This window comes from Puma concolor, chromosome C1, assembly GCF_028749965.1.
Source record: "Puma concolor isolate L17-30 chromosome C1, mPumCon1.1.hap2, whole genome shotgun sequence".
Lineage (NCBI taxonomy): Eukaryota > Metazoa > Chordata > Mammalia > Carnivora > Felidae > Puma > Puma concolor.
The window spans coordinates 214,834,712-214,857,612 of record NC_141674.1 but is presented as its reverse complement, the minus strand read 5'-3'; the positions used below and the strand labels follow the sequence as shown (position 1 = coordinate 214,857,612).

General features: G+C 44.6%; 1 protein-coding gene across 12 annotated transcripts in view; it reads right to left on the bottom strand.

The window, feature by feature from the left end:
• ARMC9 (armadillo repeat containing 9) overlaps window positions 1-22,901 on the bottom strand; it is a 150,950-nt gene that overhangs the window by 123,436 nt on the left and 4,613 nt on the right. For 9 of the 12 annotated variants that reach the window (XM_086719912.1, XM_086719914.1, XM_086719913.1 and 6 more), the window contains exons 2-7: window positions 20,257-20,347; window positions 18,481-18,606; window positions 13,069-13,239; window positions 11,118-11,273; window positions 4,915-5,007; window positions 3,190-3,214 (exon numbers count right to left, since the gene is read on the bottom strand). In XM_086719912.1, the coding sequence (XP_086576038.1) occupies window positions 3,190-3,214; window positions 4,915-5,007; window positions 11,118-11,273; window positions 13,069-13,239; window positions 18,481-18,606; window positions 20,257-20,307 (622 nt within the window). In that variant the 5' untranslated portion in view covers window positions 20,308-20,347. The remainder of the gene's footprint in view (window positions 1-3,189; window positions 3,215-4,914; window positions 5,008-11,117; window positions 11,274-13,068; window positions 13,240-18,480; window positions 18,607-20,256; window positions 20,348-22,901) is intronic. The other 3 variants (XM_086719916.1, XM_086719917.1, XM_086719918.1) reach the window with 3 other exon arrangements.

Below are 22,901 nucleotides of genomic sequence, written 5' to 3'. Positions count from 1 at the left end.
CCTCTGTAACTTTTTTGGATGGCTAGGTAAAATAGTAAGACAATATGCTGTATTTCCAACCTGAGTTTTTATTCTAAGTACCATTTTAAAATGTAATTCCTTTTGAGAGAATTTTCTACTCCAAGCACTCTTCTTACCTTCTTCAAAAGCTTGTGGAAATCTGACTCATGAAACCTTCCTCTCAAGATACGCAGAATAATGATATTGTCCAACCATTCAATGTAAAAAACAACACCTAAGTCTAGAATTCAAATAAACTGGGAGCATGTCTGCGCCTTGTGGTCACTGCAGCAGTAACTGTGGGAGGAGGGGACAAACTGGTGACAAGGGGCTGTCACGACATGGGGCCTGGGCCTGAGCCCCTGGTACCAGTGCCCTGTGGAGCTCACCTCTGATCTCCATGGCAATACTGCATCATGGGGCTTATTCAGCCACGGACACACGCTGCGCCTGCCAGGCTCAATTCCACCGACATTCTGCTTGGCTAGCCTCAGAAAACTCAATTAAAATCAAACCTAAAGAGGGCTCACACACCCTGGTCTCCTTGCTGAAATCCGAAGGGAAGATCTGTAGAAAAACACAGGCTCTTCCCTTTACACTCCCCCTCCCTCCCAGGTTTATTTTATCCATAAAACTGGGCCACTTCTGAAAGACAGGACTGGTTCCTGGCAGAAAGTTGTCCTCAAAAGCTTCGGGGTACGTTGGGGTGACAAGGGCTGGCTGAGACTCAGGAATGAGGGAGGTTTCCCTCCACTTTCCCTCCGCCAGTGCCTAGGGGTCCAAAGACCGAGTCTGAACGAGGATCACTGGAGAACTAGGGCGATTTTCTGAAACTCAAAGGATGCCGGTGGGGTAGTGGTTTTAAAATATGATGGCCAGATCTTTGACACTCCTTCCCATCAAGAGGTGGAACGTCATTCTCCTTCCTTTGAATGTGAGTTGGCTTTAGGAATTTGCTTCTGATGAAGAGACTGCAGCAGAAATGACACAGAGTTCCTCGAGAGGCTGGTTTAGAAAAGGTGACACAGCTTCCACGGGCTCTCTCTGGGGACATTCATCCTGGGAACCCAGCCACCATGCCACAAGAAAGCCCAGGTCACAGAGGTGTTCCAGTCGGGCGCCTCAGCACTGGCCACCAGGTGCACATGGGTGAGGAAGCCTTGGGGATGGCTCCCCTGAACCCACGAGACAGCCAGGGAGAAATGCCTAAGCACACGGTTCCAGGCCAGGCAAGGTGATGCTGATAATAAGGGGACATTGTTGTTTTATGCCACTAAGCCTGAGATGGTTTGCTAGGTCGAAACAGAAACAGAAACGGGGGGGCAAGGGTGCATTTCCAGGAGTTGCAGGGCGGGACCCAATGCCCGGCACAATTTAAGAATTCCCACTGTTCTGGGGCACCTGCCTGAGTGGCTCAGTCGGTTGAGTGTCTGACTCTCTGTTTCAGCTCAGGTCATGACCTCACAGCTCATGGGATCGAGTCCAATGTCGGGCTCCATGTGGACCCTGCTTGGGATTCTCTCTCTCTCGGCCCTTCCCCTGCTCCCTCTCTCAAAATAAATAAACATTAAAAAAAAAAAAAAAAAAAGAATACCCACTGTTCTGAACATGAGAAAACTGGCCTGGGAACCATACTAACTCTTCAGGGAGCAGGCCTGAGGACCTGAAGAGAGCTGCTGGAACTCAGACTCGGGCACAACTTTACTGGGGACAGAGCAGCCTCAGCGAGCTCCAAGGCCACAGCCTGGTGACCCTTAGAGGATTCCATGTTGACCCGATGAGGCCACATCTGTGGCCCAGCTCTTCTGTGCTCAGGCATAGACTGATGCTTCCCAGTGAAGGATCGTGGGGCTTATCCCTCTGAGCTACCGGGGGGGGGGGGGGGGGGGGGGGGGGGGTGGGGGTGGGGGGGGTGGGGGGAGTGGGAGGGGGCAGCTGGCAGGACCATTCACCTGAGCAGGACTGCTGGGTGGGGGAGATGCAAGGCTGTACAAGGCAAAAGGAAGCACTCAGACTTTCCTCATCTGAAGCTGAACCCGCCTTCCTTGTGTTGGAAAGCAAAGAGATAAATAATTTACTAACCCTACACCCCACCCCACCCCCAGCTTTTTTTGTTTTACAAAACTTTAAAAAAGACCGTGGAAAAACAAAGACAGGAAGTTCTGAGATCCTCTCTAACATTGCCCTGCTGTGAGAAGGGCAAATGTGCTGTTTCCTGTGGTAACACTCCACCTGCTGGGGACTGAGGACTATGCCACCAAAACTCACAAAGGCATGAAACACATCATCATCCACCCTTTCCAATGTTAATTTAAGCACTTTTTGTAACGTAGGATCAAAGACAAAACTTAGGCAAAGCACCACAATTGTGGCCACTGACTTCATATTAACTGAATTTTTCTTGCCTTACTGAAAAATGGGATAGTTCTAGCAAAAAAAAAAAAAAAAAAAAGACTAATAATGGAAAACCATCTTTTTATGCTAAAACCTTAAGCCTGGAATTCCTAAACTGAATGCAAAAAAATGGAAATGCTTCTAAGATGGGTGTTCCATTGCTACGTAAATAAGACCCCACTAGACTAGTTCCAGGTATAAGTGGAAGTTCCTAAAATGATACTTCTGGCACCCATGCTGCACTGGGTCTCTGGCTGGGCTGCAGCCCCATTCCTTCGGGATATTGCTTGGGTTCTCTTCTCTTCATCTCTCTGGGTCTTAGTCACCTGATACACAAGACGTAGCTAAGGCCAGCCGTCCTGCAAAGTGGGCCTCAAGGAATCACAAACTTGATCACAAAATACTTCATAGATAGACTTTCATCTTTTAAATTAAAAAATAATGTAGACTTTTAAAGCCCATGTTTGCCAAATGCACAAATTCTCACCATCTCTGTCCCTAGCCTACTGCTCAAAACTTGAGTTGGCCAAGTTGTTCTTTAAAAAATGTTAATCTAGGGGCGCCTGGGTGGCTCAGTCGGTTGAGCGTCCGACTTCGGCTCAGGTCATGATCTTGCAGCCTGTGAGTTCGAGCCCTGTGTTGGGCTGTGTGCTGACAGCTCAGAGCCTGGAGCCTGCTTCGGATTCTGTGTCTCCCTCTCTCTGCCCCTGCCCAGCTCATGCTGTCTCTGCCTTTCTCTTAAAAATAAACATTAAAAATGTTAATATTAAAAAAATGTTAATCTACATGATTTACCTTTGTTACTCTGTCCATTCTCCTTCTGGGATGAGAAAGAAGTTGAGGAAAACAAGCAATGAAGATAAAGTACTCACGGTATTTCACGTTGCGTGGCCAAGCTGAGAAAGCCTTAGCAAGGTGAAAAGCAATTCTCAGGAGAGTAAAGGCCGTTTCCTAATGTTGCTATATATATAGCTGAGACAGGTACTAACTTCTCAGTACTTGGAGGCTCACTCTCAAGTGAATCACCTTTTTCCAGCTCAATTACTGCTGCATGCATGCAAGTCTTACCCTATTCGGTAGCCCCCTAAGTGGCCTCCTGACCCCCTTCAAAAGACGTTCCCCACTGCTACTGAACATTCTACTAAAAAGGAAACTGAACTCGTACCCTTCAACTCTGCCCCTTCATTCTAAAGCTTTACCCTAAGGACACTGAGACTGGGAAGACAGCCACAGAGCATAGTAGCTGAGATCACAGATTCTGAAGCCAGACTGCCTGAGTTCAAATCTCAGCTCACACACACCCGGCCACATGACTGAGGGCAAAGTATTTGTTTGGTTTGGGTTTTCTTAATTTTTTTGGTAACAGCTTCACTGAGACATAATCCATGTATAACTCACTCAGTTCAAGTATATATTTCAATGGTTTTCAGTCTATTCATAGAGTTGTGCGACCATCACCGCAATCAATTCTAGAAAATTCTCATCACCCCCCAAAAGAAACCCTGTACCCATGAGGAGTCATCCCCAGTTTACCTACCCTCCCTGGCCCCAGGCAACCGCTCATCTGCTGTCTCTATTGCTTTGCCCTTTCTGGATAGATTCATACAGATAGAATCATATAACATGCAACCTGTCATGTGTGGCTTCGCTCATTCAGCAGAATGTTTTCGAGGTCTGTCCACGTTGCAGCGCGTCAGTACTTCATTCTGTTACAAGCCTGAATACTATCCATTCATCTTATTTATCCATTCCTCCCTTGACGGACACTTGGGTTGTCTTCACTTCTTGGCTGTTCTGAGTAACGCTGCTGTGAACATTAGTATACAAGGTGCCGTGTAGACATGTTTTCAGCTCCCTGGGGTACACAGCTAGGAGTGGAACTGCTGGGTCATATAGTAACTCTGTGTTTAAACTTTTGAGGAAACAACCTGTTTTCGAAGGATATTTAATGAAATGCGGAAATGCTCTCTTCGTTTGATAAAAATATTTAAGAATACACACGTGACAGGTATGTATGCTTAAACATTACGTACTTCTGGGTACATGTATGTATACAAATGCATTTCTGTGCTTTCCAAATTTTCTATAAAAATTATGGTCAATTTTATAATCAGGAATACAAGGATTGATTTTTTTTTTTTTTTTTTTTTTTTTAATGTGAGTATGAGCATGGTATCCTCCTGCTTAAAATGCTTCAAAGGCTCCTCATTACTTACAAGACCTCACGCAAATCTCTGTGCCGGCCCTGCCTAGTGTCTTTCTCTCTCCCGTTCCAGCAATACTGAATTCTGTGTCGTTTCCTAAATATACTCTCAGTCCTTTTGCATGTGCTGTTCCCTCTACCTGGAATTCCCTTTATGTGCCTTGACACACTCTCCCATTAATGCTTCACACAACTCATAAATATGAAAGCAACAGTATCAATTATCCCTATTCATGAGGCAACCTAAGCCAGTGCGCTACTCCAGGGCCCTGGGTGGGGGGTGGGGGGGGGGGTCTCCATCTGCTTCAAAAGGATACGTATAATGTTAAAAGCTTTGGCGTGTTACTGGCTTTAAAAATTAAAGCCAGAAACTTTTCCAACTTCAACTTTAATTCTGGAGTCCAAGAATCCTGAAGAAAAAAAAACACACACAAAGAAAAATAATAGAGTACTACATCATTAAATGCCAACAGCGTTGTCAAATTGTGTGTGGCCTTTGGTTTAAATAACCCTATCCAACACAGTTACTGAAATCAAAAGCAGATGCCTTGGCTGTTGTGTGATGCTGCGAAAAATAGGTTTTAGGACATCTGACCAATTCTTTATAAAAGATTCAAATACCCACAGCAGGAAGAAAGAACAGAGTTCTTTCATAAACAAGGAAAAAAGAACCCTGTACATGATTTGAATATTTCATGTGATTTAAACACAGGCATGACAAATAACCTTATTAGGTTGAATGCCAAGAAGAATTCAGTATAGTTTAAGTGTATAAGGCGCTGGCAGGCACACCCAGTTATCACTAAGTTACTAAAAGTTTCCCAAAGAAAAAGACTCATTTCCATAAATTTCATCTAGATAAGAAAAGGACAGAAGCTGTTATCTGCCTTAAATACCGCATCACGTCAAGAATTATGATATACTTTTAGTTTGACTTGTCCCTTAATTATTTATCTCAAATAATGCTCACTGAAAAGGAAAGGACTTAAGTAGTAAAAGTGTGACAAGCAATTATCTTTCTCAGGACAATTTTCCTTACAACCTTTATGCAAGAATACCTACCACCCAAACCAAGAAGCTCCACAAAAAAGAAGCAATATCTTTAAAACTTCGTATCTACTTACCTCTTAGGTCCTGCCCCACCCCCAGCTCATCGTCCTGGTCCACACCTCCCACCCCACCCATTCTACCCAGGGCATCATCTGGCTTTTTGAAAAAATACTGTCTTATATTTTAAAAAGATTGTGTAGGGGCACCTGGGTGGCTCAGTAGGTTGAGCATCCGACTTCGGCTCAGGTCATAATCATAGTTCTTGAGTTCAAGCCCCGAATCAGGCTTTGTGCTGACAGCACGGAGCGTGGAGCCCACTTCGAGTTCTGTGTCTCCCTCTCTCTCTGTCCCTCCCCTGTTACGCTCTGTCTCTCTCTCTCTCTCTCTCTCTCAAAAACAAATAAACATTAAAAATAAATAAATAAAAATTAAAAATTAAGATTGTGTAAATCCCTGACATGGCACGATCTCTTTATCTATAATGTGTGTTATGGGTTGAATTGCATCCCCTTAAAAAGATACGCTGAAGTCCCAACCTCCTCAGAATGTGAGGGCACTGACAGGGCTGCTGTAGATGTAATTAGCTAAGATGAGTTGTACTGGACTAGGGTGGTCCTTCATCCAACATAACCAGTGTCCTTACAAGAAGGAAATTTAGACACAGACACAGAGAGAAGATGGGCCTGCAAAGACTGGGGACTGGAGTATGCTGCCATGAGCCAAGGGACACCTGAAACTACTAGAAGCTACTAGAAGCCAGAAGAGGCAAGGAAGGCGCCTCCCCCCTACAGGCTTCGCAGGGAGCGCGACCCTGCCAACACCTTGATTTCAGACCTCTGGCCTCCTGACCTGTGACAGGAAGTTTCTGCCATTGAAGCCCCCACTCTGTGGCCCTTTGTCACGGCAGCCGCGGGAAGCTGACAGAGCGTGCCGCAGCTCGAGGCTTCTGTGTTCAATGCACAGGAGAGAATCGCGGGAAAGGACTGCTATGTTGGTCAACATAAATCAAGACATCTTAAAAAACAAAACAAAACAAAACCTTTGGGACATGTAGACTTGCAGCTAAATTGCTCTGTTGCTGACTACTATTTTGCATAACCAACAAATCTGTATTTCCAACTTAACTACTGACCTTATGATGCTCTGCTAATGACAGGGATAAATAACACTGCGATAGAACCTCTTTGGGCAATAAATCCCTTATTTTTTTCTTCTTGACTGCTCTTACTCTTCTGTTTGAGAACAAGGACGTTTCCCAAGTCCAATGGGCACCTGCCTCCCCAGCTCCCATGGGACGAGGGAAGCACGGGGCTGGTTCTGCTGTACCGCCTGCACAAAGCCACTCACCCTCTTCGTGTCATAGTTTCTTCACTTGTAGAATGCGGACTTTACACTAGAGTGATTGTCTGACTTGTTTTTTCCCAACAGCAAAGCCATCTGATCACTCAAAATCTTGCCCAGAACCCTAATATATGAAATGAGTAAGAGTGGGCTATTCCTGGGGGGCAGGGGGCAGAGCTCAATGCTGGACTCTCCCCGCTTACCCGCTTACCCGCTGCCTTCTCCCACCTCGCAGGGCATACAAGAATTCCTTCCATTTCTTTCGGTCTTCACTAATTAAGCTTAACTTGGCTCTTGCTATATAAGCACCCAAAAGTTTTTCTGGAAGTAATCATTAGAGGAATACCCAAGTATTTCTGCATGGAGATGCTCACTGACAAACTGAGTTTGCTGAAAAGAGCTCACTACAATCGCTACAAAGGAATTTCCTTTTCTGGCAGCTCAGCAGAAATGATAACCTGAAAAAGCAATGAAAACAACTAAAAAAGTTGGATAAATAAACCATCTTATAAAATGCATCCCTAAGTGGCATGAAAGGAAAGGCAGAGGCTAAAAATGCGTTTTCACTCTAAGGATAACCCAGAGTCTTGAAGACCTTAAACTTCAGTTCTAAGAGCTGTCACAAGACGGAAGACAATAGGATCCAGATGCTCATAGTAAACAATCTAAAAGACCCTTGCATAAAATTGGGATCCCAGGGCACCTGGATGGCTCAGCTGGCTAAGCGTCCAACTTCAGTGCTATTCATGATCTTACAGTTTGTGAGTTCAAGCCCCGCGTTGGGCTCTGTGCTGAGAGCTCAGAGCCTGGAGCCTGCTTCGGATTCTGTGTGTGTGTCTCTCTTTCTCTGCTCCTCCCCCACTTGTGCTCTGTCTCTGTCTCTCAAAAATAAATAAATGTTAAAAAAATTTTTTAAATTGGGATCCCAAAGGGCTATGCCATCAGGAAAAATTCAAGGATGAATCAATCCACTGCCTAGAAGGGGACAGCAAGGAAGTCTACCTGTCTTGACCTTGACATTAGGTAGAAGGGAGGAAAAACTTCATGTGAAAGTTCATAACCCAAACCAGTCCCATTAAAAATTGCAGCCTAAACTGACATTGTCTGTGTGGTTCCCAAAGCCTTGAACAAAGAATTTGATTTAAAATGATTCTGGGGGCGCCTGGGTGGCGCAGTCGGTTAAGCGTCCGACTTCAGCCAGGTCACGATCTCGCGGTCCGTGAGTTCGAGCCCCGCGTCAGGCTCTGGGCTGATGGCTCAGAGCCTGGAGCCTGTTTCCGATTCTGTGTCTCCCTCTCTCTCTGCCCCTCCCCCGTTCATGCTCTGTCTCTCTCTGTCCCAAAAATAAATAAACGTTGAAAAAAAAAATTTAAAAAAATAAAATGATTCTGGGTTGGGAATGCCCTAGATGATGGAGATGCAAACACAGGTCTTCTCTGAAAGAATCAAACTGCACTCAGGCCTCAAAAAAAATCCCTACAAGTCCCACATAAAATAAACTCATTATCAAAACTCAAAATAACTGATTTTTTTTTTTTTTTAAACAAGGATGGGCACCTGGGTGGTTTGGTCGGTTAAGCACCCGACTCTTGATTTTGGCTTGGGTCATGATCTCGTGGTTCCTGAGATCAAGTCCTACATTGGGCTCCATGCTGACAGTGCAGGGCCTGCTTGGGATTCTCTCTCTCTCTCTGCCCCTCCCCTGCTCGTACTCTCTTTCTCTCTGAGAATAAATAAACCTAAAAAAAAAATTTTTTTTTAAAAGAAATAAGACCCATGAATGAGAACCAGAAGACACAAAACACAGCAGGATCAAATCTACAAAGGCTCCTGATATTAAAATTAACAGATAAAGAATATAAAACAAATGTTTAATATGGTAAAGAAATGAGAGAGACTTGAAAATATGAGCAAAGAATAAAAGACTCTAAAAATAATTGAAATTACAAATTCAATGAAGAGATTAAAGAACAGATTGGACACAGTTTGATGGGTAAATCTGGGAACGAGAAAATAGGTGTGAATAAATCACCCAGAATACAGCCCAGACAGAGATCACAAGATGGGACATATGAGATGTTAAGGGACAAGGAGGGCACAACATTGTGAACGTACTTGACACTTACTCAACTGTACACTTCACGATGGCAGAGATGACAAATTTTATGTGTATTCTGTCACAATTTTTTTAATGAAGAAAAAATAGACACAGAAGACAGAATGAGCAAGTCTAATGCAGATTTCATCAGATCTGTAGATTAAATGTAGATTAATCAGATACCCAGAAGAAGATCATAAAGAGAACGGGGAAGAGGCAATGTATGAAGAGAAAACGATTTTCCAGAGTTGTTGAAAGACACAAAACATCACATCCAGGAAGCCCAACAAAGCCCAAGTAAAAATAGAAATCTATCCCCAGACACATCGTAGTGAAATTACACAATCTTAACGGCCAGAGAAGCGAGACAGAGCGCCCACACAGGAGCAGCAAGTAGACTGATGGCCAACTTCCAACAGCAGCAATGGGGCGAGGAGAGGGGACAATCATACCTTCACTGTAATAAAGGAAACCAGTTGTAAACCTACCAGTCTGCACCCCATCTGAGAAAGCGACCAAGACATTTCAGACAAACGAGAACTGAAAGGGATCTTCAAGTACAGTTGATTCTAAAGGAATGTACATAAGGCAGATGAGAAAATGATTTCTGATGGAAGGTCCTTCATGCAAGACGGAACAAATGCTGGCAAATATAAGGGCAAATCTATACGCACACAGATGGAATAAAATAGTAATACCTGTAACGTGTGGGGTTAAAATATATAACTCAAATACTGGACAACAAGAGCAAGTAAACTGGGAAAGGGGTGAATGAGGCTAATGCATCCCAAGGTCCTTGCACGAAGAGGACGCAGATATTAGCTTTAGATTTTATTACAGAAACATACTAAAGCATGTAGGATGGCCATTGAAAGAACATGTAGAGAGTAACAAAAGTAAAAACAATGGAATAAAATGACTCCCCGTGAATACTGAACTCTGCCTCAGAATGCCATGCGAGAGCAGGCCAGGTGCCCACGGCAGCCTCAGCTGGACCCGTCCCTGACTGCCAGCTGCACCCCTGCCTGGACCTAAGCTGGGGCCACATTACCGCACCATCATTTTCATAAACCGAAGTCTTCACTCTGAGAAAATCTAACATTTCTTTTCAAGTTCCATCACCTTCCTAACCATTTTATATCTTCAACCTCCTGGGAGAGGAAGGGGGTAAAACTAAATTTGGACAGACAAAGAAACACAAACACAGAATTCAACTTCGGCTACTCTACAACGAGCCAGCTTTGATGGAATCAGTCAGCTACCTGGCCTTCTAAATTTAGCAGCTACTTTTTAGGAGTGATGGAAGTCGTGCGACTAAATTATAACAGGATAGGAAACGGAGATATGCTGGCTTTGGAAAGAGAAGTGTATCTGTTGTTCAGTGGCATAGAGGACTCTCCAAAGAGATTCTGTGAGATCTTTCTTTAGGAAAAGCAAACTGCATCACTATTGTTTCTGTCTCTTAAACACACTTTAATAAGTCTCTCAGGGGACATCTTAATTTTATTAGGTCAATAAAAATTACTACAATGGATAAACAAACACTGATAGTAAGTAGTATGCTGAAATGTCAACTAATGTGAAATATAACAACTAAAACAGCTACAGGCAAGTAGTCTGAAGGAAATAATAGTAACAGCCAGGTAATCGGACATACGCCAAGCAAGTGAGACTCTGAATACAAATTAAAACATACATGGCCGGCAGTTATGTAAAATAACCTAGTTCTTTTCACGCTACTATTTTTCAATGTAATTGGAAGACTTGTCCTTTCAATACCAAAAAAAGGATGCACAGAATGATTTAGGAAGTGCGTACACTTAAGAATATTTATGTCAGGCTGGGTTAACAAGTCTCAGTACAACCAAAAATCATACTCTATGGCATAAGGGAAGTTTGTCAAAGAAATGATCTGAAAACAAGCAAGTTTTAGAGTGTTTTTACAGCATCATTCAGAAACCACTAGCGTATACAAGATGAAACCACAATGTGGCCTGGGATCTGATTCAAGATTCAGAGGCTGTCACTCACCTGGAAGAGCTCTTTAAACGAGGGGTGTACCATGGGGTTGGGAACAAAAGGCAGAGCGTAGAAAGGGAGAAACTCTGTGGTCTGGCTCAACGCCGCCCCTTTGGTCTCCAGGTAGGTTTTGAAATAAGAAATCCTCTCATCCAGGTCCTCTTTGTCCTGCAAAGAAGGGAAGATGCTCGCCCGGGGTCTCCTGCTGGACATCCAGCCCCCTGTCCATCCCACCCTTTCTCCGAGGCTCCTTCAGTTCCAGCCACGTTGGTGGCATCCTCCCCACGAGGCCCAGGAAGCAGGCTCTCTCCAGCCATTCTAACACCACCCCCAATTTCACTCCTTGATCAAACTTTGTCAGGGATTAAAGAGAACTAGGTATCTAGTTCAATATACGGCCCTTTTACTTTATTATTGCTATTTTCTCATGTCCTTAAAATTCTAGACATCATTTCTACTGGCAGGACAAAACCTCACTTTATGGGTCTATTACAACTTCCTTAACCAAGTCCCCCATTATTAGGTATCTGCACTGTTTTCCCTCGTCAGATTATCATAAACATTTGTCTGCATCCCCAGGACTCCCTCAGGTGAGACGTCTAAAGGTGAACAGGTGGACCTTTACAGTTTTTTGAAACAGAAGCTTCCACAGCATTCCTCCTTTCCTTTTGAAGCTAAGGACTGATCCTGCGGGCTTCGCCGGTTCTGTGAGATCCAAGGCAACTCAAGTCCCCCTCAGGCTTCGATTTCCTCCTGCGCCTCTTTGAGCCGCTCAGCCTGGAACTGGGTGCTCTCCTTCCCTGACCACCTGGCCGCCCCAGTTACGTGTGCCCTGTGTGTGTCTGTTTCCAATCAATGCATCTCATTTTGTCTACACTGTGAATCGCTTCTCGGCCTTTTGGCTAAGATCAAGTGTAGCAGCTCCACTGTGAAGCCCTCTTCTGGCCACCGGGCTTAAAAGAAGATGCAACATTGATTGATTTTCTTTATAGAACAGGAATAAGTATAAAGAAAGTGAAAATCTCCCATGATCTCACCCCCCGTGAGCACTGTCCTGATGTACTCTAAAGCTACCACGATGTACTGTGGAGCCGCTCCCTCCACCACTCACCCCTCCTCTGGCCCCCCTGATATTTTAATGAGTGAACACAGGTGCTGGGGCAGTAGCTAATACAAGGAGAAGCCACTAAAGAAATGCACGCGGTCAAATGTCAGCATGGCCCTGCTCCCTTATGTCACGCATTCTACACTCGGAGACACTCAGGCCCTGCCCTCCGCACACCTGCGCACGGCCTGCGGTGGCCATTCAGCCAGTGCTCAAATGGACCTTCGTCAACTGGCGTCTTTCCGCGGCTTAAACTTAAACTTCTCTTATGACAGTCTAATATGTGGTCTCAGTAGCTGTTTTCTTAGACATACATGTATATATTTCAAATTGCCAAATAAGGAAACTTTATTTTGCTGAGTTTTCAAAAATTTGAGGCATTGGGGAAAACCATGCAGCTTGTAAGACAGAAATTATTAACTCTCCATGTAAACTAGAAAATAAACTGCTGGGAATCAGATAGAAAATCATTCACAGGGGTGCCTGGGTGGCTCAGCCGGTTAATGGTCAGACTTTGGCTCAGGTCATGATCTCACAGTTTGTGAGTTCGAGCCCCGCATCGGGCTCTGTGCTGACAGCTCAGAGCCTAGAACCTGCTTCGGATTCGGTGTCTCCCTCTCTCTTTGTCCCTCTCCTGCTCATACTCTGTCTCTCTCTCTCCTTCTCAAAAATAAATAAACGTTAAAAAAAAAAAAAGAAAGAAAGAAAATCATTCACAGGACACAAGACACCTACTCCTTGGAAGCAATACGATAAAACGGCTACAAAAACTAAATTAATGCTCAACTGCAAAACAAACAGCGCACATCCTCCTTGAACACAGCACTCAGACCCACACAAGTCACAAGAGGAACCTACAGGTCTCCCCACGGAGTGCTTCAGAAGATAGATGGCAAAATGGATGTGAAGATAGAATTCCAACTTCTGGGCAAGGGGGTCACCATCACGGATGGAATTGGGAACGTGCTCCTCCCACAGATCGAAGAACACCTTCTGGTCTCCGCTGTCAAATGCAGCAATGAGGTCCTTCTGTGGAGAAGACAGGAGACCGAACCCCAGTCACAAGGGATGGCCATTCTCCCAACACCCCAGATTATCCCAACACACCCAATACCCCGGATACTCCACATGCTCCGGGGTTTCAACGTGATAAAACTCAGTCTCCTTTCCAAGATAAAGGACAGAAAGATAGAGAGCTAGAAGGTTTCAAGCATCTGAGGCTGAGATTTCTGCAAACCAACCCTGGTTGCGATATCAAGTCTGGGCTTTGAAAGGATCAGTTGGAACAGTGAAGTCCCTGAAGGGGGAGGAACCACTCCCAGGCCAAGGACTTGAGGCCAGAAAACTCACAGGCACACACATACCCTGTGGACTCGCTGACCCGCAGCGCGCAATCGATAAAAACCAGGCCAGACCCAGAGCCCAGTCAGGCCTCAGCGGGGCTCACCCCGCCCACAAAGCAGCTTGCCAACAGCACAGCTGTGAACCGGAGCTCATCTACGCTGACCCGTTCAATCCCAGGCCTGGGATGCTAACACATGTCCCACTGAGATGGCACTCGGGAAGTGACGACAGATCCCAACACATCCATACAGTGTCCACCGATTACAGAAGCAGGGAAGCACAGGCTACAGCTAGAGGAGGGGGCACAGGCCTGGTACCATTCCGACCTCGGGGCTGTGCGAGTCTGACTATGCAGGGCAGACGGTTTCTGGACTTACTGTGCAATAGCTGAGATAGAGAATTCTGGAGAAAGGAGGTGGCGATTATCACGCCACCTGCCTCACAAGAAGAATGTTAAGTGTCCCATCACAAATACCTGCTGCATAATTTTGTGGATTTAAGTATAAGGCAGAATGGAAAGAACTTCCTAACAGTCCAAAGCAATGTGATTCATATTATTTTCCTTATGATATCAAATGCCCAAGATACTCAGACCTACATTTTGTGCTCATTTACAAAAGTTTTTCTTGGATTGGATTTTCTGTGGAACCTCCAGGTCCCCCCACCCAACACCATTATTCATCACTATTATTTGGTCATTGTATTTTTACACTTTGTTTTTTCTTTCACACTTTTGAAAAATGGCTTTATAGTATTCCTCTATAACTGCCTCTTTGGTTAAGGTTGTTTATAAATGAGCTTGTTAATATCATAAAATGGAAATAGACTGAACAATGTTGCAGTGTCTGGTTATACTTGAAGATATTCATTAGTAAAGAATCTTCAACTACAATTAGTATAGAAATGTTCTTTTTGTCATGTGATCAAGAACATCTGAATATTGGGGCGCCTGGGTGGCTCAGTCGGTTTAGCGTCTGACTCTTGATTTTGGCTGAGATCATGATCTCACGGTTCGTGGGTTTCAGCCCCGCCTAGTAGCTCTGCGCTGACAGAGGGAAGCCTGCTTGGGATTCTGTGTCTCCCTCTCGCTCTCTGCCCCTCCCTTGCTCGCTCTCTCTCTCTCTCTCTCAAAAATAAACTTAAAAAAAAAAAATCAGAGAAATGCTGTTTAAAAAAAAAAAGAACATCTGAGTATTACCTTACTCTGGAAGGTCTTGGCATATATCTGAATGAAACTCAGAATTTTTCAAAGTAAGTCCTATAAGAAGTGTCTGCCTCCTCGGAACCATCCTCTTGCTGTTACTCAGCCTTGGTAACAGCGAAGGACAGCCTGTCAGCAACCAGAGGGAGAGCGGTGCCCAACAAAATGGGAGCAGCCGAGCTCTGCCTCCTCTGAAAGAACGAGGAAGCCCGTTACTGGCCGCCGCAGGGGTGGAGGGGATCTTCCCAAGTGGCAGTGCTGTTGGGGCCCGACCCCACGCCAGGCTCGCCTCTGTTGAGCTCTAAGCAAACCCTGCCATCCCTGCGAGCTGCTCTGGAGGAAGCATTCTCCCATGACAGGTCTAGTGACCGAGAGCTCTTCGTATGAATGAGTTTACTGTAGATTTGGGAGTATTTTAAGGCTTTGAGTTCCCAAAAATAAAAATAAACGTTGAAGGCTTTGAGTCAAGGTATTTTGTCAGGTGCCTTGGCAGAGTCCACATGTCAAATGGGCCATGTATAGTCTGTTCTAAATTCTACATTTGTAGGGGCGCCTGGGTGGGCCCATTAGTTAAATGTCCGACTTTGGCTCAGATCATGATCTCACAGTTCATGAGTTCGAGCCCCACGTCGGGCTCTGTGCTGACAGCTCAGAGCCTGCAGACTGCTTTGGATTCTGTCTCCCCTTCTTTCTCTGCCCCTCCCCTGCTCATACTCTATCTCTCTCTCTCTCAAAAATAAACATTAAAAAAATTTTTTAATTCTACACTTGTAGACCTGTGACCAGATTTATAGATCTGTACCTGGAAACAGTCCCTGCATTTAAAATAATATCTACATACAAAGCAATCCAGTGTTATAACTCATAGAGTCACAAATATTAATGACCTTCTCTTATATAAACCATGATCCCAGCCAGAACCACCAAGATCAGAATATTTACACACCATCAATAGTAACTTATAAACACACACACACACACACACACACACACACACACACACACGCGTGCGCGCGCACTGCTTAAAGAACAGTGCTTAGGGAAATTCTCCATTTATTGAGTGTCACTGAAATTGTGCAATATCTTTGCTGTTTACTTTTGTTTGGGATAGCCATCATGGTGGGTATGGCTGTACATTGGAGGAGCAGAAAAGATATGCTTGTGGCAATCAGAAAGTTTGAAGGTTTTTCAAGTTACAGAAAAATGGACCTGAATGCATCTGAGAGATACAAACCAAAACCACAAGATATCACTTCACATCCATCAGGATGACTACTATCAAAAACAAAACAAAACAAAAAATAAAACAGGTGTTGGTGAGGATGTGGAGAAACTATAACCCCTGTGTACTCTTGATGGGAATGTATGATGCAATTACAATGGAAAACTGTATGAAGGTTCCTCAAAAAATTAAAAAACGAACTACCATGTGATCAGTAACCTACTTCGGGTATAAATTCAAAATAACTGAAAGCACACCTATGTTCGTAGCAGTGCTATTCACAACAGCCAAGAGGAGGAAGCAACTCAAGTGCCCGCTGATGTATGAATGGATAAACAAAATGTGGTACAGACACGTAACAGAATATCCTTCGGCTTTAAAAAGGAAGGAAATACTGTCACATGCTACAACATGGGTGAACCTTGAGGACATTATGTTACGTGAAATAAGCCAGCCACAAAAAGAAAAATACAGTATGATTCTACTTATATGAGGTATCTTTAAGCAGCGAAAGTCATAGAAACAGAAGTAGAATGATGGTTATTAGGAGCTGGGGGGAGGGAATGTGGGTAGGATTGTTCAACGGACAGAGTTTCAGATTTGCAAGATGAAAAAGTTCTGGACATCTGTTTCAGCACAACATAAATATATTTAACACTACTGAACTGTATACTTAAAAATAGGTAAGAAGGTAAATTTATGTCATGTGCTTTTTAAATCACAATTTTAAAAAAAGGCCCCGGAAACACTGAAGTGTGCGCGGCTGGCGCTGCGTGTGATGTCAAACCGGTTGCAAAAAGTGCACGGCAGCCATTTCTGGAGATACCAGCTACACAGAGAAGTTTCCAGACACAGAGCTTATCCTGCTTATGTGTGAGTTTCACAGAAGATTCTGAGCATTTTGCTAGTTAGCTATCAAGGATTTGTTAGATTCCTCTCAACGGTACCTTCAATTAAGAGATGCGCACATAGTTTTCCAACTTGCGGGGGTAACGGTGGGTGGCCCTCCTTCCTTCCGAAGGAACGTGGGGAAACTAGGTGCTGAGCGCCCAGGACTGAGGCTGAGATTTTGAGGAAGAAGCTCCACTCTGGTTAGGAACAGCCTCTGTGTCCAAGTCTAACAATGGCTCGATTCTGGTTTCATGTTCTGAAAAATGTGCTCTGGGGATGGGAGGTGCCCCGCCAGGCCGCCCACTGTAGCAGCATCAACAGAAGAGTCTGTGTTTGACATGGCGGCAGCTCAGTGTCCAGGTGCCTCAGGTCTGGAGGGACACTGGGCAGAGGGCACAGCCCCAAGGGCCACTTCAACAGTGCCCCATCCAAGGGAGTTGGGGATCAGGAACAAAGGGATCGTGGCTGCAGCCTTACTTCCAGCTCGTCGATAGGACTCTCAAATTAAGTGTCAATTTTTTCCTGGAAGTAGGCGTATCAGAACAAATAAAGTTATTAAAATAATAAAATCATGCAAAGCTGAAATACACCGTCTCAGGAAGCAGCATGCTCTCCTGACACTGAAGGATTCAAGGTGAACCAATCACTTACTTGGAATGTTACAAATGAGATGGAGGCATCGAATAACAGATTGAACGAGGACCTTTAAGGTCCCTTCTAATCCTGAGAGCTGAAGCCTGTATAACGTCTGTCCTCCGCAGCCCCTGGCATTCACAGAACTGCTTGGCCTTCCTTTCAGGACACTGCCTTTCAGTATGACTCTCGCTCCCTGCCCCCTCCAATCTCCCCAAGAGAGAATGAGAGCACCTGGAGGGCTGAGGTTTGTTTTGGTCTGGTTCACCACCGTGTCCCCAGAGCCTAAAATTCACAACCTATGCTGTTCAGGATGGAGATCACATTTGTTTCTGTTCCTAAGCATTGCATGGTTTCTTCTTTTTCTTCTTCCCAAGAAATGTACTTATGTGAAAGGTATTACATCACAACACACTTCCTAGAGAAGGTATACAGATTTAAAGATGACATTACTAATTCATATGAAAACACCTAAGCATCTAAAAGTCACTCTGGGGTCGCTTGGGGGCATCTGGCTGGCTCAGTCAGTAGAGCATGCAACTCTTTTTTTAAAATAAAGTTTATTTATTTATTGGGGGGGGGGGGAGAGAGAGAGAGAGAGAGAGAGAGAGAGAGAGAGAGAGAGAATATCCCAAGCAGGCTTTGCACTATCAGCACAGAGTCCAACACAGGGCTCAATCCCATGATACATGAGATCATGATCCGAGCCAAAATCAAGAGTTGGACACTTAACCAACTGAACCACCCAGGCACCCCTAAAGCATGCAACTCTTGATCTCCAAGTTGTGAATTCAAGCCCCACGTTGGGCATAGAGCTTACTCCAAACAATCAACCAATCAATCAACAAATAAACAAACAAACTAAAAGTCACTCAGACCAAGTTCCCAGAACAATGCCAATATTCTCTAATAATGGCATGTTTTACAAGTAGGGAGCATCTTGATTATTGACAGAGATCAAAGAAAAGCAAAATGTTACCTGGATGACCAGTGATTTGGAATCCCTTAAAGAGCCACCTGCTGTTTTAGATAATGGCTTTCCTTTTATTTTGCATTCTTTTGAAAATGTTTTCAAGGTGTCTTCAAATTCAGCAAAATCTAAATACTATAAAAAAGAACATAAGTGTATATACATTTCTCTATTTTAACATCAACAAAGTAACTGCCTTTGAAGTAACTGTACCAGCTCCGTGTTATCACCAATTCATAACGGGGCTAATCTTTGGGAGAATTTGGGATCCAGCTTACAATTTACTGGATTGGTTGACACACGTGCCAAGAGCCTAGAAAGACAGTATCACAGAACACGCTTATTTACAGAAAATAAATTTGTTTTCATGGAAAAAAAAGTGAGCTGCACAATTCATTACCATTATTAATAGAAACAAAATGATGTGTGCAGCAGCCTGAAAAAGGCAAAGGTGATCTTCAGAAGGCCTGATGGCTCTGGGTCTAGTAGGTCTCTGGGAATCTGCTACTTGAAACAGGCACTAGAAATGCCTGTCCTTAAGAACAGAAGACAAAAGATGGGCAATGTCGGCAGTGACCTTGGAGCATGGCACTAAAGCTCACTGCCTGTCTAGAGACGCCTTCCCCACCATGTACTCTACCGTCGTTCTCCACACTCCTCTGCCCTCCTTCTCAGTTTGTGGCAGTCACCTCCTGCCACCTCCTCGGGGTAGGCTACTTCCCCAGGCCCTGTCCACAACCCATTGCTGTGATGGCTTTAAGAATTTATTCATGAGATGGGGCGCCTGGATGGCTCAGTCGGTTGAGCGTCTGACTTTGGCTCAGGTCATGATCTCACGATTCATGGGTTCGAGCCCCACGTCGGGCTCTGTGCGGACAGCTCAGAGCCTGGAGCCTGCTTCGGATTCTGTGTCTCCCTCTCTCTCTGCCCCTCCCCCCGCTCATACTCGGTCTCTGTCTCACAAATAAATGTTAAAAAATTTTTTTTAATAATAAAAAATTTTTTGAAAAAATAATTTATTCACGAGCACACCAAAAAATGACTAAGCTTCATTTCCGGGAGAGATGCCTTGCTCCCCTGCCGTGGCTCGTGGTGCCTACTGGACGGTTAATCACAGAATAAAACAGCAGCTGCGGTTTCTTTAGCACCATCGACGTGCTAGCCCCGTGCTAAAAGCAGTAGAGAATATATAAAAGCACAGGGTGTGGGTCCTGTCCTTCAAAAGCTTTCATTGTAGGAAACCTAAATGTCCATTCATAGGTAACAAGTTAAGTAGATGCGGCCACTCAATTTGAAATATTCGACAGCATTAAAAAGTATGAGGCAGATCACAGGAAGGCAGTCACACTACACTACTGTGGGTGGAGAAAAGCCAAGCTTCAGAACAACATGTACGACAGCATATTCCATTTTGTAAAGCAAACTATAGACATGTACATGTATTTTGCATATTCACTGAAAAAAAGTCTGGAAAAATATACTAACCCATTAACAGTGGTCGCTGCAGGAGTGGAACAGGGTAATGAACTTTTTATATTTCCACATTGTTTGCATCTTTACCATGAGCACGTTACTATTATAATTTTCTTTAAAGAAATCTTTTCAACTGACTTTAAGATTTCAATTTAGTTATGAAAACAAAAAATACATATATAATGGAAAACAGATAACGCTAATGTAAGGATAGAAAACACATTTATTATAAGACACTATAAAATGTGTTGCATTATAAAACATGAGTTTTCAAGATCTTTTTTTCTGTGACCTGTGTGTGGTAAAACATACCTCTTTCACTAGTGCAAGTAATTCTGATTCGTGAGCCAGAACATCCCCCATATTGAACGGTTACTGTTAATTCTCACGGCAGCAAAAATCTCTACAAGGCAAAAGCAGAAGATAAAAGCTTTCACTACAATCATCTGTGAAGTCATAAAAAGGTGGCTGTGGTGGGCAGAATAATGGTCCCCCATCCTAACCCCCGGAGCCCCTGACTATGTCGAGTTGCACATGGAATTAAGGTTGCTAATCCGCTGACCTTAAAATAAGGAGAGTATCTATGATTACCTGGTGGGCCCAGTGTAAGCACCATGATCCTTATAAGGAGACAAGAGGGTCAATGTCAGAGTGATGCACTGCTGGCCCTGAAGATGGAGAAGGGACCCCACACCAAGGAGTGAGCGCAGGCAGCCTCTAGAAGCTCGAAAAGGCAAGGAACAGACTCTCCTCCGGAGCCTTCAGAAATGAACAAGCCCTGGGCCGCCCGGTGGCTCAGTCAGTCGAGCGTCCGACTTGGGCTCCGGTCACGAACTCCCAGTTTGCAAGTTCAAGCCCCACGTCGGGCTCTGTGCCGTTAGCACGGAACCCACTTTAGATCCTCTGTCTCCCTCTCGCAAAAATAAACATTAAAAAAAAAAAAAAAACGAACAGGCCCTGTGAACACCTGGATTCTAGCCCAGGGAGACCCATTTTGGGCTTCTGACCTCCAGGTCACTAATTTTATGGTAACTTATTACAGCAGCACTAGGAAATACAGAGGCTAAAGTCCGACGTAATTCCTTCTTCTATGACAACTACTTAAAATGAGTGTGAACATGGGCTACAAGGCAGTGTAAATGAGGATCAAGGCTTGCTAATGAGATTGGGGACGATTATTTTTCTAATGTGCCATAGTGTGGTATATGTAATTCAAACGATCAAGACCAGAAAGTACATTTTAGAACAAAACAAAATTTGATTAAGATTCATTCACTTAAGAAGGACATGCATTAAAATTAATCTAATATAAATAAACACAGAGTCACCAATTCCTCACACAGCCTCCAAGTAAAAAATAGTAATCGGGGGCACCTGGGTGGCTCAGTTGGTTAGGTGTCCAATTCTTTTTTTTTTTTTTTAATTTTTTTATTTTTGAGACAGAGAGAGACAGAGCATGAGTAGGGGAGAGGCAGAGAAAGAGAGAGAGACACAGAATCCGAAGCAGGCTCCAGGCTCCGAGCTGTCAGCACACAGCCTGACGCGGGGCTCGATCTCACGGACTGCAAGATCATGACCTGAGCCGAAGTCGGACGCTCAACCGACTGAGCCACCCAGGCGCCCCTAGGTGTCCAATTCTTGATTTCGGCTCAAGTCATGAGCTTGCGGTTGTGAGATCGATCGAGCCTTGCATTGGACTCCATGCTGGGTGTGAAGAAGCCTGCTCAAGATGATCCCTCTCCTTTTCTCTCCCTCTCCCTCTGCCCCCCCACTGCACATGCACACCCATTCTCTTAGAAAGAAAGAAAGAAAGAAAGAAAGAAAGAAAGAAAGAAAGAAAGAAAGAAAGAAATCCGTAATGTTTCCGGAAGACCATAATCATTTAGCCTCACAGTAATGGAGGAGGAAGTGATACATATTTTCACAAGTGTTAAGGTTCACGCGCTAGAGAATTTATTAGGTCAGTTTGTTTTTGTTTTTTGTTTTCTTTTAGTTACATGTAAGGATGCACAACGCCTACGTACATGTCCAAATGTTTAAATAAACAAAACACTGCAAACGTTTTGAAGAAGTACTTTCTATTTTTTCTGTCCCCAGGTGTGCTCAAAGCAGCCACTCCCTGAGCCGCACCCCCAGGCTCTTCACCCACACTGGGTGCCCATAACCAGGGGAATGAAAAAGCCTGTGCACTAATACTAACTACCCACTCACTGGCACCTGATCTGGGGCAATCACCGAACCTCGGAGCCTCTTTCATCTGTGAAATAAAGTGGGGAATTGACCAGATCTCTTCTAATACTAAGAACACACGATTCTGTAACATTACATCTGCCCATTACAGTGCATTTGATTTGAATTATTTGAGCGTAAGTCGGGTAGATTAAATTTAGTAACTTGCCCCGTTTTCATTCTCTGTCTCACCATCATCTTGTGGCCCCATCTTTCCCAATGTATGGGGACGCAATCTCCCGTTCCCTCTCTCCCTACTTCAGTTGCTAGCCTATTGACAAGTGATCTTTCCTCTCCTGCTTAGGACCCTCCTGGGGTTCCACCACCCTCCGGACCAAGGCCATGCTCCTTACGCCCACCTCTCAAAGGCTACACAGCTTGGCCTCCCACACTCTCCTTTGCTCTGTGAACTTGAGGTACAAGGGCCACCGAGCGGCCGCACCCACCGGACGCCCACAGCCCACGCCTGCCTTCTCTCTGCACTTCCCGCAGACACCCTCCAGGCACCCCCATCTCATTCAGGTCTCTTCTAAATGTCACCTCCTCAGAGAGCTTGCCCTGACTACCCTTTCTAAGGGGTGAGCCCCATCACTTCTAAGTCTTCCATCCTGCTTTATTTTTCTCAACAGCACTAACCACCATCTGACTTGAACACCCATCTGCTTAAGTACCGCTCGCTGTGGATTCAGGAGCTGCATCCCTCGGCGTGCCCGGGGCCCAGGCACTGC